This window comes from Mesoplodon mirus (assembly GCF_964341445.2).
Source record: "Mesoplodon mirus genome assembly, chromosome: 3".
Lineage (NCBI taxonomy): Eukaryota > Metazoa > Chordata > Mammalia > Artiodactyla > Ziphiidae > Mesoplodon > Mesoplodon mirus.
In genome coordinates, this window is record NC_138978.1 from 21,086,335 (window position 1) to 21,105,837 (window position 19,503).

The 19,503-nt window shown below is 44.3% G+C and overlaps 2 protein-coding genes across 4 annotated transcripts in view; one reads left to right on the forward strand and one right to left on the reverse strand.

Moving 5' to 3' along the window:
* KDM1A (lysine demethylase 1A) overlaps positions 1-11,945 on the forward strand; it is a 63,237-nt gene extending 51,292 nt beyond the window's left edge. For both annotated transcript variants that reach the window (XM_082614005.1, XM_082614006.1), the window contains 9 exons: positions 226-360; positions 1,134-1,207; positions 2,003-2,114; positions 5,282-5,414; positions 7,201-7,388; positions 7,804-7,918; positions 9,613-9,740; positions 10,434-10,580; positions 11,438-11,945. In XM_082614005.1, the coding sequence (XP_082470131.1) occupies positions 226-360; positions 1,134-1,207; positions 2,003-2,114; positions 5,282-5,414; positions 7,201-7,388; positions 7,804-7,918; positions 9,613-9,740; positions 10,434-10,580; positions 11,438-11,623 (1,218 nt within the window). In that variant the 3' untranslated portion in view covers positions 11,624-11,945. The remainder of the gene's footprint in view (positions 1-225; positions 361-1,133; positions 1,208-2,002; positions 2,115-5,281; positions 5,415-7,200; positions 7,389-7,803; positions 7,919-9,612; positions 9,741-10,433; positions 10,581-11,437) is intronic.
* A 1,731-nt stretch (positions 11,946-13,676) lies between these two features.
* Positions 13,677-19,503, reverse strand: part of LUZP1 (leucine zipper protein 1) — an 83,234-nt gene continuing 77,407 nt past the window's right edge. For both annotated transcript variants that reach the window (XM_082614000.1, XM_082613999.1), the window contains one exon: positions 13,677-17,641. In XM_082614000.1, coding sequence (XP_082470126.1) covers positions 17,486-17,641 — 156 coding nt within the window. In that variant the 3' untranslated portion in view covers positions 13,677-17,485. The remainder of the gene's footprint in view (positions 17,642-19,503) is intronic.

Below are 19,503 nucleotides of genomic sequence, written 5' to 3' on the forward strand. Positions count from 1 at the left end.
ATATGATACCTCTATGTTGAGCCATATAGGATTTTTTCCTGTTTTAAAATGTCATTAAAAAAATTTTTTTTTAATATCATGATTTGGAAGAGGTATTTAAGAATTCCATAGACCTTGCAGTTTAACACTGTTTTGGTATAATAGCAGTTTAGGGGAGGAACCAAAGTACATGCTCTGACGATGAATTACTGTCTGGAATGGTAAATTTGTATTTTTCCCTCTTAGATGGTAAATTTAAAAGAGAAAATTAAAGAACTCCATCAGCAATACAAAGAAGCATCTGAAGTCAAGCCACCCAGAGATATCACTGCTGAGTTCTTAGTGAAAAGCAAACACAGGGATCTAACTGCCTTATGCAAGGTATGGTATACATACATGCCTCATTGATTTTTACTTGGAATCCTAAGAAATAGTATAGATCCGGGAAACTTTGGAAAAGAGAGAGTCACTAGCCAATCAGGTGCCTGTAGTAGGAAGAAGGAGGTTTGGTACACAGGAGCTGTGGGAACTTAATGGGTTAATTTTGTCTGCTTTTTCTGCAGAATTCCTGCCTGTTTCCACAGTGTCATCCTTTAGCTTACCTACATCTCAGTTTAGCCCTCTGTCATAGTTTATCTCTGACAATTTATAATAATGATAATGAACATGGACTTCAGAGTTATTGAATGGAGTCAAACTGTCTGGTTGAAATCCCTAACTTAGTATCTCCTAGCCATGTGACCTTAGACTCCTTAGTCACCTCATCTGTGACATAGTGTTAGTACTCCCTCACTTGTAGGGGGTCTGAAGTGCTTATTCCATGCTAGGGACACAGTAAACGCACCAAAAGTGGTAGTCACTATTCTTTTTCATCCTTACTGTGTAGCATACTAGTATGTTTCTTTATTTCTTCCTTCTGCATCCTCCCCACCTCCCCGCCCCCACCACCCTCAGTCTTAATTCTAGGCTAACATTGTAACTTGTCTCCAAGAGCAACCATCCCTGAGCCCTGACCCAACCTCCAGCCTTCAGCTGAGGCACACTTGTAGATTGACCTAAACAGGGATATGGTCCAGGCCTTACACCTTGTGGTATAAGTAACTAGGTGGGTCTCTGACCCATCAAGATCAACCCAGTTCTCTTAATTTTATCAGGAATATGATGAATTAGCTGAAACACAAGGAAAGCTAGAAGAAAAACTTCAAGAATTGGAAGCCAATCCTCCAAGGTAAGGAAAGCACAAACGCTCAGAAAGATAGCTTTTACTGTTCCTTCTGTTAGATTTAAAAAAAAAATATTACAAAGCACCCTGGGCTTTTATTTATGTTCAGTGAATGTATTGTAAATTGCTTAATGAATGGAAGGTATCTGTGCACATAGGACTATTTGTCAGGTTCCTTAATCCTCTGCTCTTATATTTTAATGTGTAACGGTGTCCTAGATACTTGAATCTAGGTATCTTTTTTTAAAAGATAGCCTTTTCCCATAAGATTTGATACATGAATGAAAATTGTCTTTGAGTGGCGTAGAAGGTGGTATTGCTTTAAACTCTTATAATTCTGGGGACTAGGAAAGTATTACACTTTATTTCCATTCGGTTTTTGATAGTGAACTCTTACATGGTGACAGTGTGCTGCATGTTGCATCCGGCCTGTACATACATCTACTCTTTTCTGTAGTCAGGGATGCTACCCATTCTTGCTTAAAAAAAAAAAAAAAAGTCCATGCTTTATTCAAAATATAAAACAAAAAAATTTTTTTAAGTAAGCTTTTATATTGCAAGGTAACAGTATAAAGACTTTTTTTCCCCCGGAATTACAGTCAGGCCTTTGCTTTATGCAGTAAGCTTGGCCTGCTCTAGGCAGCAGGAATAAAGGGCTTAATAAAACAGATACGGTCCTGCTTTTTGACTTAGAATTTCTTCACATAAGGCATAATCCCACTGAGATCATCCACATCAGCCCATTGAGAATCGTAGTAATGTCCTTTAATAACCTTGTGCTCCTTTGTTCTCATTTTGCAGTGATGTGTATCTCTCGTCAAGAGACAGACAAATACTTGACTGGCATTTTGCAAATCTTGAATTTGCTAATGCCACACCTCTCTCTACACTTTCCCTTAAACATTGGGATCAGGTAAAATTCCCTTACCACGTATTTTGTTGCACATGTCTTTGAGAGGGCTCCTAAGAGAAACTGTTAATTTGTTTGTATGTGTGTTTTTAAACAGCTTTATTAAGACATAATTTATATTCAATAACACTCACCTATTTTAAGTGAGCAATTTGATGTTTTGCCAGACTTACATAGTCATGAACCACCACACCCTCAATTAAGATACAGAACATTTCTGTCACCCTGAAAAGTTCTCTTGTCCCTTTGCAATCAGTCCCCAGCCCACCTGCTCCTGGCCCTACGCAACCACTGATTTGCTTTCTGTCACTATAGTTTTGCTTTTTCTAGAATTGCATGTAAATTGTAGAGTATATAGCCTTTTGTGTGTGCCTTTTTTGATTTTGAGATTCATTGTTGTTGTGTATATCAATAGTTTGTTTCTTTTTGTTGTTTAGTAATATTCATATCCATTGTATGGATACGGCCGCAGAATGTACCCATTCACTGATACATGGACAGACATTTAGGTTGTTTGTTTTTGGCTGTAAATGATTGAAGCTACTGTGAACGTTCATGTCTTTCTCTTGGGTAAATATCTAGAAGTAAAATTCTTGGGTCTGCGGGAAGTAGATTTTTAACTTTATAAGAAACTTCCAAACGGTTTTCCACATCTCATTCTCATCAGCAGTAGTGTATGCCAGCCCCAGTTGCTCCATAACCTCACCAGCACCTGGTATCGCCAGTTTTTAAAATTTTAACCATTTTAATGGTTGTATAGTAGTTTTTCATTGTGGTTTTAATTTGCATTCCTGTGACGACTAGTAACGTGAAGCATCTTTTCATGTGCTGATTGGCCATTCACATGTCAATTATTTGGCGAAAAGTCTGTTCAGAGCTTTTGCCTATTTAAAAAAATCTGTCACAACATTGTTAATCAACTATACTCCAGTATAAGATAAAAAGTTAAAAAAATTAAATTTAAAAAACAGTTGTTTGTCCTCTTGTAAGAGTTCATCATGGTCTGTAAATTCTGGATACAGTTCCTTTGTCAGATTTATGTTTTGAAAATACTTTCTTCCAGTCTACAACTGGTGTTTTCATTTTCTAAATGGTATCTTTCAAAGAGCAAAAGTTTTTAATTTTATGAAGTCCTGTTTATCAACTCTTTCTTTAGGCTTTGTGCGTTTTGTGTCCTGAAAAATCTTTGTCTAAACTGGGATTGCAAAAATTTTCTCCTGTTTTCTTCCTGAAGTTTTGTGAGCTTGGCTCTTACGTTAGGTCTGTGACCCATTTTGAGTTAAATTTTTGTGTATAGTGAGAGGTGAGGTAGGGTTCATATTTTTCCATATGGTTATCTAATTAACTATTCTAGCCCCATCTTTTTTCTTTATTTGTTTTAGCACCTTTGTTGAAAATCAGTTCTTCCATTCAATGTCTGTCTGTCCATATGCCACTGTCACACTGTCTTGATTACTTTTGCTTTATAGTACACCTTGAAATCAGGTGGTGTAAGTTCTTCATCTTTGTTCTTTTTTGAAAGTGTTTTGACTATTTTAGATCTTCTATAAAGTTTTAGAATCAGCTTATCAGTCTCTACAAAAAAAATATCTTCTGGGATTGTCATCTTAACAATAGTGAGTCTTCTAATCCTTGAACATGGTATATCTCTCCATTTATTTAGGTTTCCTTTAATTTATCTCAGCAGTACTTTATAGTTCTCAGTGTACCAGTCTTACACATCTTTTGTTAAGTTATTCTTAAGTGTTTTCAGTGTGATTTACTCTTGAGCTGGTGAGAAATCACCAGGTTTCTCAGATGCTGAATGGACCAATCTCTAAATCTGAGACTTTGGCCAGACTTAAGATTGTATAGAAGTAAATATTATATTTTGCTTACATATTTTCATTTCATTATACATTTTCCTAGTAAAATTATTTTTACTTCTTCATCTTCAGATTATGTCCTGGTATTCTTTAGAATTTGAATTATGGCAAGGATTGCACTTGCTAATGGTACAAATCTTGTAGAATTTCCAGTTTCTTTATGGTTTTTCCTGTAAATACTAAATTACCTCTAGTCACTGATCTATCATTTGATGTTGCAATATGTATTCATTTGTAATCGTATTAAATTTTGAATGTAGGTGATGTGAACTGATCCATATGGGGAACAAATGAGTCAGTCACTTAGTAGTGAGAGTTGTGCTGCCAGCCCAGTATATTTTTATCTAATTCCTAAGAATCGTGGTATGTTTTCCCCAGGAGTTTCATGAAATTAGAAATATCAACTAGCCTTCCAAACTTTCTCTATTTGGAAAATGTTTCAGTAAATTCAAAGATATGAAATCATTTTGGGAATTCTTCCAGGCCAAATCTTGACTTCTTTATGGATTATCTTGGACGAGTCTTTATAATCCTAGATTACCTTCGTCTGGTTTGACCAACTTTAGTTTTGGAAGTCTTCCTCAACTTTAAAACCTGTAAGTTTAAGCCATAAAAACTGATTTTGCTGTTATGTAGAAGAAAATGTAATTAGGATGGTGAATCCGATATCCTACCACATCTATAGTGCATACAAAAGCCAAACAAACCTTTATGGTATCGTCTGAATTTACTGAATAAGCTTCCTTCCCTCTCCTGCCTGCCATGGGTAGTCTGGACTTGGTGGTGTAGGACTGTGATGATAAAAAGTCTATCACAGGGCCTCCCTGGTGGCGCAGTGGTTGGGAGTCCGCCTGCCGATGCAGGGGATGCGGGTTCGTGCCCCGGTCTGGGAGGATCCCATATGCCGCGGAGCGGCTGGGCCCGTGAGCCATGGCCGCTGGGCCTGCGCATCCGGAGCCTGTGCTCCGCAACGGGAGAGGCCACAACAGTGAGAGGCCCGCATACCGCAAAAAGGGAAAAAAAAAAAAAAAAAAAAAAAAAGTCTATCACAGAAAAAAAAGAAACTGCCCTAATCTCACTGCCCAGAGATAGCCATTAGCGACATTGTGGCATTTTTTCCGTTTTCCCTTTAGTTTCCTGGGGCAGCTGTAGTGGAAGACTGAGTGATTATTCTTTAATTTCTGTCGTAGAATATCGACTCTCCACAAGCTGGTGTTTTTTCAGTGTTACTTTATAGGACTCAATATAAATGGCATAAGTTAGATTAAGAAAGTGTGAAAATATGTCCTTTTCTGTCTTCTTTAGGATGATGACTTTGAGTTTACTGGCAGCCACCTGACAGTGAGGAATGGCTACTCATGTGTGCCTGTGGCTTTAGCAGAAGGCCTGGACATTAAACTGAATACAGCAGTTCGGCAGGTTCGCTACACAGCTTCAGGTACGTCTTTACTGGTAAGATAAATCTCTTACTTTGAAACATGGTACTGATCTTTTGTTGAGTTTGACCTACAGAAAAAATTTTAGGTACATTTTCTGATAGAATGTCTCATAAACTATGATTCCTGAATTTAAAATTTTGCATTTACAAAAGTACTGAGGCTGTAGAGCCTTTAGAGGCTCTGACCCCATCATAGTATAAACCAGAAAATTGGGGCAATTTTTAGAGTCTCCAGTTTGTGCATATTAGTTTGGTATTATAGTAAACAGCCAGGGAGTTTGGATCTAATTTTGCTAAGTATGCTCTTAAATAGCAGGATTTGGGCCCCTAGGGCTCCTGTGGGACCCACCCTTTGTATTTCACCATCTGCATCTTGGTTTTTGGCTTTTCCTATTCAGGTGGGCTAACTGCTTAGGCTGGTTTCTCGTTCTGGGAGCAGTTTTGCTGATAGGTTGATTTCAGAGATGGAATTGCCCTGTGATTCCTATGGCAGTAGGCTCTGTGCTCATTATTGCTGCTTTCAGAGTACATTTCACATGGAGTGCAGAGAGCCCATCATCCACCCACCTTAGGAATTAATAGTCTTGAACTCCTTAAGAAAGCTAGTCATCCCCCCCTCTCTAAGGGCTCTCATGACTAGTGGAGATGTGGCCACCAGTCTTGCCCTCCATGGCCTCTTTTCTAGAGTTGCTGAGATCACCACAGATAATTTTTTTAACAACCAGTGAAACAGTTTGGGTTTTTTGGTTTTGGTTTTGGTTTTTCAGTACGCAGGCCTCTCACTGTTTTGGCCTCTCCCGTTGCGGAGCGCAGGCTCAGCAGCCATGGCTCACGGGCCTAGCCGCTCCGCGGCATGTGGGATCATCCCGGACCGGGGCACAAACCCATGTCCCCTGCATCGGCATGAGGGCTCTCAGCCACTGCGCCACCAGGGAAGCCCCTAGCGAAACAGTTTTTTATTTTAGTTTTCCCTTCAGAGGCAGCTTCTAGCTGCTGGTGTTGAGAAGATCTACAGCCTTAAATAGCCATTTGCAGGCAGGTGGAGAACAGTGAGACTAGCTTTTGTGTCATTTTCCCTAGTTCTGTGGCCACAGAAAATGGGCATGTATGGAGCTCTCATACTTACTTTGAGCTATCTATGTATTTTTCAGAAATTATGTAAAGAGGCATTTACTGAAGAAAAAATTGAACACAAATGAGGGAAAATGACATTAACTTACTTTCAGTACCTTTTCTGTGGTCAGCTTTGAGCTCATTCACATCCTGGCAAGCTAGCATCACTGTGTATTCTCAAGGATAGCATGCTCTGTGGTTTTAGGCTGCATCCCTTAGATCGGCACCACAGGCTTCTGATATCATTCTTCTTTTGGTCCTTAGTGAGCACCTAACCACAGTGGAGAGATATTGGTTCTATCAGGATAGGCATTTTACTCTTAATTATGGTCTAAATTTACTTAACTTTGGTATATGATAAGGTCCTATTATTAGTCCAAAAGATCCCCAGTGTATCAGTCGGGAAGGTGGGGTAGTATGGTGGTAGAGATCAAGAACTCTGAAGTTGACTGTTGGGTTTAAATCCTGGCACTTGTTACATGTATGGCCTTAGACAAGTTACTTCACCTCTGCCTCAGTTTTCTTTTGTAGAAAATGAGCAGAACTGACTTCACAGACTTGTAGTAAGAATTAACTGAGATAGCATGTAGATTCTACTGTGTGCTAAATGTTCAATACCCTTGTCAGTATCATCCTTATCACCAATAAAGCCTTTTTCCTCTAACCTGTCTAGGATGTGAAGTGATAGCTGTGAATACCCGCTCCACGAGCCAGACGTTTATTTATAAGTGTGATGCAGTTCTCTGTACCCTTCCCTTGGGTGTGTTGAAGCAGCAGCCACCAGCTGTTCAGTTTGTGCCACCTCTTCCTGAGTGGAAAACATCTGCAGTCCAAAGGATGGGATTTGGCAACCTTAACAAGGTAACTTGCCCTAGGTACCTCTCTACATACGCAGTGTACAAATACCAGTCTGATTGCCCTCCACTTAGAGAGGAGAGAGGTTTGCGTTTTTTAACATTTTGCTGTGCTCTCAACTCTGATACCAGGGTGAGGCCTGTCAGTTCATTCACTTTAGTACCTAATTATATATAAAGTATCCATGAGGACTGTCTTCTGGGGTCACTTCTCAAACCCAAGCCTATAAAAAGAGAGTGCTAAATGTCTTCCTAAGTAGTACATTTATAATAGGGATTTCTAGGCTTATACTGAGAGTAGATTAGAAGGAACTTATTTAGTAAGGTCTGAGGAAGAAGTACTTCCTGTTGAGGCACAGCTGTGCTTAAAGCCATCTTCTCTGAGTGCTGTCACCAGCTTATATGCTCCTTTTTTACAATAGGTCGTGTTGTGTTTTGACCGCGTATTCTGGGATCCAAGTGTCAATTTGTTCGGACATGTTGGCAGTACGACTGCCAGCAGGGGTGAGCTCTTCCTCTTCTGGAACCTCTATAAAGGTAATGGCTTTCTAGTTTTAATCTTTTTACATCCTTATAGGAATAGAGAATTAGGAATATTATACCTGCCTTCAAGGAGCTCACAGCCTAGTGGGGGATACAGTAAGGAGGCTGGCAGCCTCAGAATGGGGCAGGAAGTAGAGGAGTGAGAGTGAAAGCCCAGGGCACTGCAAGAGAAGACAGAGAAGAAGAAATCAGCTCAGCCAGGGGGTCAGGCCCAGGGAAGCTTCCTGGAAAGGAAAACTTGTATTCCTCATTCTCAGACTTTTGTATCTGACTTGCCCCTGAATCTTTGATCACTTTCCCTAGAATGTATTTATCAAACTCCTACCTCCTGTTTTACATTCTTCTGTAATTGGGTTGCTCTTAGTTCTATATGGAGCTTTTTTTTTAAAGAAGTCTATTTAGATCTTACCTCATTCCAAGAAAAGGATGTAAGACATTCTCCTTTGCAGCAGTCAGGAGGCCTGGCCTTGACAGTGCAGACACATCAGTTAACCGGTTTGACTGACACGTGGTTCTTCCCATCACTCCTCATTGTCTGACACTGAACATCCTTCACATGGCCAGGGCCACTGACTCCTTAGAGGAGCCATGTGCTCCCTGAGCACGTTGTTTCCAACAACAGCTGAGCGCTCTTTCTCTCTCCTGATCTAGGCCATCAAGTCCTGTCAGGGCCTCACTCTCTCTCTCAGACCTGTTTACTTCTTTCCCACTGCCTACCTCCCAGTCCAGGCCACTCTTACCTCATACCTGTTCAATTGCCAGTAGCCACTGACTGCTATCCCCACTTCTTTCTTTTGATGGCTTTCATTATCGTGGCCATCATGAAGGCTGAATAATCTAACCCTTCTTTTCTACTCAGCTTCTTCATTGTCCATGCCCTCCCCAGCCTCCAGGCACATTTGTCTGCCCTCCTGGAATCCTAAAATGTACCATGCTGTCTTCTCCTTTGGGGCCTCTGCATTGCGCTGTGCCCTGGGCCTGGGGCGCCTTTATTTTCCTCCTTCTCTTCCTTCCCAACGTGGCATACTCTACGCAGCTTCAGGGCTTGGCCCAAGCGTCACTATTTCAAAGAGACTTTCCAGGACACATGTATTCCCACTGCCTCAAATGAAATTATGTCCTTGTATTCTTTTCTCTGTATTCTGTGTTTTCATAGCTTTTATCACAGTTCGTAATTATCTCTATGATTATTTTTGTTGTTGTTGATCTTTGGAGTATATAGTCTAGTTTATAGTTTTTATATCCCTAGCATCTAGTACTGTGGCTATCACATAAGCCTGTTGCACACAGAGTCACGAAATGGGTGAGTAAGGGTGATGATGAGTATGGAAGGGCCTGGGATGACAGCTAAGAGGATGCAGCCCTGGTCATGGAGATGTCTCAGAATTCTGTGCCTAAATATAGGGACACTGGATAGCAAGATCTGAAGTTACATCTTCAGGGCTTCTGTATTCTGCCAGGTTATAAGCAGTGAAGTACATGAGTCACACTTCACTGTGGTTTGCCAGCACCCTTCTGGGGATAGGATTCAAGTTGCTGGCTCAGAAACATGTGTCTAGCATGAGTGGTGCATGTCTGTCTTTTGGTCATCAGATTTCAAACAGCCAAGAATAATGTGAGACCTGATAAGGAGGTACTTGAGAAAAGTCTGTAGGAAAACCCTGGAATTGTCCTTTCTGTTTCTCTAGCTCCAATACTGTTGGCACTAGTGGCAGGAGAAGCTGCTGGCATCATGGAAAACATAAGTGATGATGTGATTGTTGGCCGATGCCTGGCCATTCTCAAAGGGATTTTTGGTAGCAGTGCAGTGCCCCAGGTAAGTAAGTAAGGGGCCGGGGCAGGTGAGGATCTGGGGTTTAGACTAAAGCAGGGTTTGATGTATCTCGAGTTGCAGCATAGATTCTTGGTCAGGACAGTTTCAGCCAGAATTGTGTGCTGGGTTTACATTAATGCTAATGTTTAGAGTTCATGCCCTACGTATGGGATTGAGAAAAGCCCCCAGTACATGGGCCAGGGGATTGAGAAGGCTATTTGCCGCATTTCTTTGCTTGTGTTGTCTGTTGTCTCTACTTGTGGAATCATCCCCACCCCCAATTCCCCAACCACCTTTCAGACCAAGTGGCCAACTCCCCAAGGGAAGTCTCAAGAGAATCTCTTGGTACTTTTTTCTGTTATTCTTTCTTTAGGTCCACTGAACACTTTTAAGCCCCTTATGATTCCTTTGAGAGAAGGCATATTAATGCTTCATGTGAATTTTAAAAGGGAATAGAGATCAATCCCTGGGTAGATCTCTGGATTCATAGCTAAGAAGGCAATCTGGAGGCTTCCTTGCAGCCTGAAGGCATTTTTTTTATTTTATAGCAGCAGCATTCATCACTTGGCTAACTCTTCACGTCTGTTGCCTTTCTCTCTCTTGTATCCCCACCCATCACAGCTTTTCCACCTTTCAGAAATGACTGATTTGTCCTTGGTGTCCAGTAATAACTTCCACTCATGGTTTCTCCTTTAGCCCAAGGAAACAGTGGTGTCTCGCTGGCGTGCTGATCCCTGGGCCCGGGGCTCCTATTCCTATGTAGCCGCAGGATCATCTGGAAATGACTATGACTTAATGGCTCAGCCAATCACTCCTGGCCCCTCAATTCCAGGTGCCCCACAGGTGAGAAACTGGCAAACTATACCTGGGCTTATTTGGAAACAGGCCAGTATCCCAGGATTTCAGGGTAAAAATAGTGCCACTGGTTTTCTTTTTAGATTTTAGTCAGTCTTAGACCCTTGGACCCTTTCAGATAACCAAGAGCAGAGGGAAAGGGAAGAGCAATATTGTTTGTGTCTAATTCGTTACATGTTGGCCTCGTCAGTCTAGACAGTCTGTGTTCAGAATGCAAGAGTCCAGAGTAAAAACCAATTACTTTTTCCTTATTCAGATTTTTGTTCCTAAAAAACAAAAACAAAACCATCTTTAATTGTGCCCCATTTTGTACTGGCTCGTAGGATTGTTGCAGGATCCCAATTACTTCGGGGCCTCCAGGACATGCCCCTGAGAAATAACCTAACGTCTTTATGAGTAGTCAGGGTTTCTCAGGACCCTGTGGTAAGTAAGGCCTGCTCTAAGCTGAGAGGCCAAACTGTTCCAGAATGAGAACAAGTGCTGTGTCCTCTCTGGTTCAGAGTAGTCGGGAACACCACACCTCTAGTAGGAGATACATTAGGCAAAGGAAGCTCTACAACTGGGTATCCCCCAGAATTAAACCGATAAATAAGCACAGATGCAGTTAAGCATCACCCTAGAACTAAGGCTGGGCTGAGTTTTATTGCCCCATTTCTACTTCTGTTTGTTCTAGGAAAATGCCTGCTGATAAGGGAGACCCTTTTTGGGAGAATGATGGACCAGTAATGGGGTGGGGAGGGCAGGGAGTGAGCCCTCAAAAGCCAACAGGAATTTGGCAGTTCAAACACAACAATAAGGCATATTTGCAGCCTGCTGATTTTCTCTAATTTTTTTTCCTGCAATAGCCTATTCCACGACTCTTCTTTGCTGGAGAACATACAATCCGTAACTACCCAGCCACGGTCCATGGTGCTCTGCTGAGTGGGCTCAGAGAAGCAGGAAGGATTGCAGACCAGTTCTTGGGGGCCATGTATACCCTGCCTCGCCAGGCCACACCAGGCGTCCCTGCACAGCAGTCCCCGAGCATGTGAGATGGATGTGTTCTAAGGGAAGAGGCTGCTGTGTTTGTGTCTTTTGCTGCATAAGCAAAGCTCTTCTAGCAATATTAGATTCCACTGAGAAACTCACCCTGGCATCTGGGCTCCAGATCAACTGCTAGAGCTCCTGGTGGTCAGGTGGCCAAGGAGGTTGCCTCCTTTAAGTGACTTAGAGCTAGGGAGGCACTTGTCCATTAGTGTGGGAGTCTGTGTTCTTCATTAGGACTGAGGCAAGCAAGTGCTGCGAGAGAACATCTTAGTCTCTTTGTGTGTGATGGTTTTTTATATTTTGAGAATAAAACTTCATAGAAAATTAGTCTTATCTTTTTGTTTCCCCTTAGGTTTTGAGTTATATGTAAGGCAGGGGTGTTACTCCTTTGAAAATGCCAGTTTTTATCCATGTTTAAATAAAGAGGATGTTTATATAAAGGAGAAAATGGTTTGGTCTGGTCAGAAGACAGGATTGAGGGGGGTTCCCATAGAAGCAAAGGGCTTCCTGGTCTGTGGGGCTAGACTTCCCCATTGGGATTGTGGGGTGACCATGTGCCAGGGGTAGGAAGCTGCAGGTCAAGCATATGGATATTAGGAAACTGAATTTTCAAGATAAGACACAAGCCTTGACACAAAGTTTGGGTGGGCCTCTGGCAGACCATTCTGGCTTTATTCCCCTAGATTCCCTCCATGGGTATGTGCTAACTTTCCACTTCTGTCCAAGGTATTGATATAAAAGTTTAAGGAGATCAAGGGTTTAGGTAACATAGTGGAAATTTCCTGTTGCTGCTGTAACAAATTATCATAGCAGACTCTGAAGGAAGATTCCATTTCCTTGCCTCTTTCAGCTTCTAGTGACTGTATTCCTTGGCTTGTGGCCCCTTCCTCCATCTTAAAAGCACATTACTCCAATCCCTGCTTCCATCATCACCTTCTCTTGTTCCGTAGTCAGATCTTATTCTCCCTCTTATAAGGATACTAGTGATTTCATTTAAGGCCCACCCAGATCTCTCTCCCACCTCAAAATCCTTAATCACATTTGCAAAGTCCTTTCTGCCATGTAAGGCTAAAACATTTTTACAAAAAGGGAATGGTGCCTTTTTCTTCCAAAGGGTTCCTAACAGACTATGTTACTGTAAGTTATGTACATAATCTGCTTCTGGAAGTTGGATTTTACTCCCATTAGTCAATTCTTCCCTATAATTAGTTTAAATGAGATTTTATTCTTAGTAAGATTTAAGGGACATTACATTGGTGGTCTGACTGGAAGATGAAGATGGAGAGGGCTTTTTCCCTTGTCCTGGCATGAGTGACAACCATGGGAAAAATGTGCACACCAGGATCAGGGCAAGTGGTGTGACTATGATGTAAAGGTGAGAAGAGCATGTAGTAGAAAGTATATTGACTGTGGACCACAACCTATATTTGAATCCTAGCTTTCCCATGAATATTGTTACCTCAGGAGGTTAGGGTGTCTGATCCAGTGGTATGTGGTCTTTGAAGAGTTTTTGTTTTTTAAATAAACGACATAGGCAGCTTGGGAGACAACACAGATGATTATTTGTTTGTTTGTTTTTTGCGGTACGCGGGCCTCTCACTGTTGTGGCCTCTCCCACTGCGGAGCACAGGCTCCGGATGCGCAGGCTCAGCGGCCATGGCTTACGGGCCCAGCCGCTCCATGGCACGTGGGATCTTCCCGGACCAGGGCACAAACCCGTGTCCCCTGCATCGGCAGGTGGACTCTCAACCACTGTGCCACCAGGGAAGCCCCAGATGATGGTTTTGTGTGTGTGTGTGTGATGAGAGAATAGCCTAAAAGTAAAATGTAGCAATGAAATAACTGCTATATGATTCTAAGTCCAGTTACATGAGTCCGAGGAAATGTCCTTTCCCAAGCCTCAGCTGTGTTTCCAGTCCTTACGGCATCAGTAGTTGGCTGAGTATTTTCAGTAAATGTAAATGAAATATACTAGCTGCACCAGTGCATAGCAACAGCTGTACACAGAGATGACATCAAGAAAAATGGCATCACTGACTCACACTCACACAAAGCACATGGAAACTAGGGAGCTTTATTGGTTACATATTGTGCTGCAGAGCCAACAGACAGCATTAGAGCCAGAGGATACATGCAGACAGGCAGCTTCAACTATACACATGCACCCAAGGAGCCCTGAGTCACTGCTCATGGCTTTGCCCTGGTTTCCAGCAACAGGGTCTGGCCTCCTTGGTCCCATGCTTGGAGCAGGAATGTAGGAGAAGCTGCTGCACCTAGACTCCAAGGGGCAGGGGAGAGACCAGAGCACCTGCCTGAGCAAGTAGGTGTGGACCGACAGATACTGATGTGTCCCCCTAGCAAGGGGGCCTATAATGTAATAACAGTTTATTTGAGGGCTACTTCCCTAGCCCTCCCAATCTTTAAAATACAAAAAAAAAAATAGACTTTATTCTCTTAAAAATACATTCCATTCAGTACATGTTCTGAGCTGTGAAGCAGCAGGAAAGTAGGGCCCCTTTCCTATGATCTTGGTTGTGAGGCTTTGAGGAGAACCCTGTTGTTCCCCACCCTGGGGTATTTAAAAGGTAATCCCTAAAAGCAGCTCTTCCAAAGCAGTCTTGTCAGAGTAACGATAAACCCACACCAACAAAGGCAGCTGGGGACCCAGGGGCTGGGTCCCTATTCCTTTACTGGGAAGTGATAGCACGTGGCACCAACCCACTAAATATAAAGAACTAAAACTGCCCCAGGATGGCAAGTCCAAGGCCAGCACAGACGTGGGGGCATCACGCGCAGGCCCGCCTGTGGCCGAGGCTGGAATTCTTGGCCCCGCTGCAAATCCCTGTGGCCCACCCGGCAACTGTTTCCTTGCTACGCAAAAGCAGAAACAGCCACGACTTCTCTGCCCACCGTCCCTGCAGCTTTCTCTGGTGGTTTCTAGCACCAGAGTGGTGAGAGACAGGCAGCGGCAGGTGGAGGAGACCAGCTCCTGGCACTGAGCCAGCTCTACTTTCTCCAAGCAAGCAGCTCTGGAGAGCCAGCTTCCAGACCTTACTAGGAACCCTCCCACACACCACACACCTGCCAGTAAAATTCCGAGTTGGAGCCAAGCTGCAGAAGAGGCTGGTCATAAAAGTGGGTTTGTTGGCTGGGACAGAGGGAATATTTGGCTTGATTAGACAACTATTCAACTACCAGGTCTCCCATATGGAAGTTTCCTCCAGGACCCCTGATGGTGAGGCCTGGGTCCAGACGGCCACACCTAGGTTGCTTTTCAGAAACAGGCCTTCCAACTTTGGAATTTGGCAGCCAGCCTTGCCAGCCACTTGAAGCCCAGAGGGACTGAGCCTCTAGCGCTCACCTGCTATTACAAATACACGTTCTGCAACGCCGAGGACACTTAAAACTAAAACCCATTGTACAGCAGCTCCAGAAAGTGTGCAGAGTAAGGAAACAATATCTATCCTGAAATAACTGGTACAATCACACCCTATTGCACTCAGCCCCAGCAAAAGGGCACCACAGCTGTCCCTCTTCCACAGAGCATTCTGGGTGATGGCAGATGTTGGTGCTGCTAAAATGTGGAAAGGTCCAGACTTTGGCACCAGGAGCTACAGCACCAGAACCCAGGGCTCCAACGCCCAAAAAGACAAGAATTACTGGCGAGATCTTTGTAGGCATCGTTTGGCGCCCTTCTGCTTCCACCAGCAACGAACCACAGACCTAATTTCCTATAGCCTCAGTTGACCGCCACAGGGGTCTGTTTCCTTTGGACTCTCAGGGTTGACAACCAGTTAAGAAGAATGGCAGGGAGGCTACAAGTGACAGGTTGCAGCCTTGAGCCAATGACCCAGGAAAAGCAGCAGGAAGAGATTTTGAAAACAGCATCTTGAGTATCTGAGGCAGCAATGTGAAGAAAAGGCAAGCCACATGACAAACACCCTTAGATTGGCAAAATTCCAGAAAATGGAAGTATGAGCAAAACACTCCTGCCCATGAAAGTCAAGTAGGTGCTCCCCAAGCCGCCTCCAGGATCACCAAATCTGATGCAGACAAGGGAGGGGCAAGCGCTGGTTCCCACCCTGAGCGGAGGCAGAGAAGATTCAAGAAGCACTGGAACAGGAGATACACAGCTTGTGCTGTGGAAAGCACTGGGCTGTGCGGCACTGGGCAAGGTTGGTGTTGAAAAGGGCCGCAGAAACCATCTGGCTCACCCTTTCACTTTATAAACTGGAAAAGTGAGGCCAAGGGAACTTGTCTGAGTTCATCCTCACGACATTAAAACATGGGGAACTGGAAAAAATAAGGTCCAGAAAAACGAAGGCAATGGGAAGGACACATGTAAACCCATTTGGACAATACCTTCCTTCCACGAGTGAGAATCGCCCCCCACAGGGAGGACACAGAAAAATCTCAGAATGCCAGATTTAGGATCCTTAGAGACCATCCATTTCAAAGAACTCATTTTACAGATAGGAAAACTGAGGCCCCAAGAGGACAATGACTTGCCCAAGGTCACATAGCAAGGAAGTACAAAGCCATGAAGAAAATTCAGCTTTCCTGACTTCCACTCTAATGCTCTTTCACTATGAACAGTGTCTGCTTCATAAAGGTAGCCTTTGAAAGGGGATCCCTTCTTTGAACTGAGAGAAGGCTATAGAAAAAGCAGTGCCAAGAATGTACGGTTCTTTCCCCACGTGATTGGTATAAGGAATCTAATCAATTTTTCTTTATGTGGCTTCCTGAAAGGTTTGCTGCATTTTGAATTGTATGAATCTAGGGCCCTTGATGGGCACGTATTACCTTTCCTCCAATGAAGTCATCATAATGATAGTTGGTTTGCAGAAATCATGGGCCCACTTCTGTAGGAATGCATCAGCTTGGTAAAGTGCGATACCTCCTCCACGGGGGATGAGGAGGAGGAACAAAGTCCATGCCTTTCATGGAGCCATTGCTTTGTGGAGTGACTAAGGGGAAATCGCTTCTTCCTGTCTACTTTCCCCCGTGCTGGCGCTTCCTAGAAGGCAGAGTATGCTGGGTCAGGCCCAGGTAAGTCTGGGAGTATTCCAAAGGAGAAAACAACGAAGTCGGCCTGAAGTCTCCAGCCACAGGAGAGGAGCAGGCAAGGCCAGCAGCATGTTGGTGCCCAGGGAAGGAGATGCATGAGGCTCGTGCCCTTCCAGGTGCCTTTGGAAGGTGAACAGAGAGCCGGGGTTGGTGGGGTGGTGGTGGTGGGGGGGGGGTGATGTCATTCCAGTAGGTGGGTACCCGTGTGCTCTGCCCCCAGGAAACAACGGTCAGCCCAGGGGCCAAGTCAGAGAAACTTCAACCTAAAGGGTAGTTCCATAAACCCCTGTAAAAGTCTGAGGAACTCCACAGGGGAAGAAATGGAACCCCCTAGATGGAGCTGATGGCTGGTGGGTGCATAGGCCCCTGGGGCAAATGAGGAGTGAACTGGATGTGGTGAGGAGACTAAGAAATCAGAACATTAACCACAGAAGGGGTTGACCTATGACACAGAACCCACCAAGGAGCAGAGAAGAGATTTGGCTGCTGTTGTGTGGCGGGGATACAAGGGGTTTCTATGTCTTTCCTCATTTGGGGGCCAGAGTGGCCCATCCTACCTGGGGGACGGGGACAGGGACAAGGAGAGAAGACTCATGCATCAGGAAAGGCTGGCCCTGGGTGACCATGTCCAGCTTGTAGTTTCTGATTCCCTCTGGCCAAGTGGCAAAAAAGGAGCCACAGCCTGGCTCTCTGCCAGTCTCCCAGCCAAGGCCTGGTTTCTAGCCGGGCTCCTTCACAGGGCAGGAAGGCGCAAGAGCTGAAAGCAGGAGCGGAGGAGACAGCAGACCTCACCAGCTGGCTCAGTTCTCCTCAGCACAGGGTCTGTTTGGCCGTAACCGTTCCTCAGCCCGGGATCGCCCAGGTTCGGGCAGCCCCGGCTTTGCAGACAGTTCAGACCTTTCGAGGGAGTTGTGCAGTCGCCTGTAGACACTGAGTGTGCAGTCGTCACCTTCCTCCTGTGCCAACAGATGACAAAAGTCAGCTGCAGAGAACAATACAGTGAATAATAAGACACCCTCACTCCCCACCCCAATGGCCCTCTCTAACAGAGGGAGATGGGGTGCAGACCGACCACTGCAGAACTGCAAAAGACTGGCCAATATCAAAGTTCGACCTACCAACTCCAAGCTGCTGAGAGCTCCTAGGGTAGACTGGGAGGCTCACAGCTGAACAGGAGCCCTAAAAAGGGACAGGACCGGGAACAGGGCCACTGGAGTGGGACCTCCAAGTAGGGGCCAGCATTACTGGAGTGTTGCACATGCAGGCTGCAGGCCTCTCAGGGTCAGAGCCATTTGCTCACTGGAGAGGCAGGGAAGTATGAAAAGGAAGCTGGGCAGCTCTTACCCTACTTCCCACCTACAGACTACCAAAAAGCTCGTGTATACCTTTCCTACCATATCTCATATGTGCCCCACACTCTATATTTCTCAGACATCCACAGCTTCATCCAACTTTCTCTGCACTCCTCTTCTACCAGAATTCTGCCTTTTTAATGTTCTTGTTGCTCCTCCCCAGCTAATGCAGATCAAAGAATATAAGTATTACCTCAAGGTAAAAAAGAGCATTGGATTTAGAGACAAGAATCTTGGATTCAAATCTTAGCTCTTCCAGTAATTCACCTGGATGGCCTTGGTGAACAGACCCTTTGTGTCGCTGACCCTCAGTTTCTACATCTAAAAAATAGGGATAATATCCCCCCACACACACCAGGGCTGTTGGAGAGACTGAATAAGATAGCGGGTGGGGAAGTGCTTTAAAGTACCCTGTAAAGACTCAGGGCTTTTCAACTTAACACACAGTCACCACCTGCCTTTTAAAAGAAAGGAACAGGGATTTCCCTGGTAGTCCAGTGGTTAAGAATCCGCCTTCCAATGCAGGGGGCGCAGGTTCGATCCCTGGTTGGGGAACTAAGATCCCACATGCCATGGGGCAACTAAGCCTGCGTGCTCTAGAGCCTGCGCACCTCAACTAGAGAGAAGCCCACATGCCGCAACGAAAGGTCCTGCATGCCGCAACTAAGACCTGACGCAGCCAAAAATAAATAAATATTTAAACAAATAATAAGGGAACAATCTCTAGGTCAAAAACATCTTTCTTCATCACAGGACTCACATCTAAAAGACACTCCTGGGGGCTTCCCCTTCAAATGTTGTTCTGGCACTCTGACCCTCATATAAGGAGAGATTCTAGATTTGTCTATCCAGTAACAAGCCACACTGAACCAGCCCTGCTTTCAGACTGATGACATAATGGGCTAGACGGGTGTCTGGGACAAAAAGGGATGCTTGGGCATAAAGCTTATCCACGTAGGCCCAGTGTAAGCCCCAGCTCTCCTCAGCCCCTACATGCCAGCAGCTGGCAAAGATCTGTCTAAACTGAGGCAGCCAAAGAACTCATTTCCTTGGCTCCATCTCTGCTCTACAGAAAGCCACTGTGCTTCCTCTTTTTACCCAGAACCTCCCAACAGCTGCAGCTGATTCTTGTGCTTCTAGGTACTGCTCTGTGGGGCTATAAGGGGAGCTCCTTTGGCGACCCTGGCAAACCAAGAGAACAGAGGCCACATCTCTCTCCTTTTTTGTAGCCTTCATATGTGAAGGCAAAATGAAGGAGACAAATTGGGGAAAAGCTTTTGGAAATTCATGCTGCTCTCTGCCAAATACCTTCTTCAAGGTACTTCATTCTTCTTTAAGGCCAAATCCACCTTATTTTCAACAGTTCTCTGAACTACCCAGTTCTACTCAATGTTTCCCAGCCTCACAGTCTCCATAATCCTGAGTCACACAGGCCAGGGCAGAGGGGAACAAAAAAGAAAGTAAAA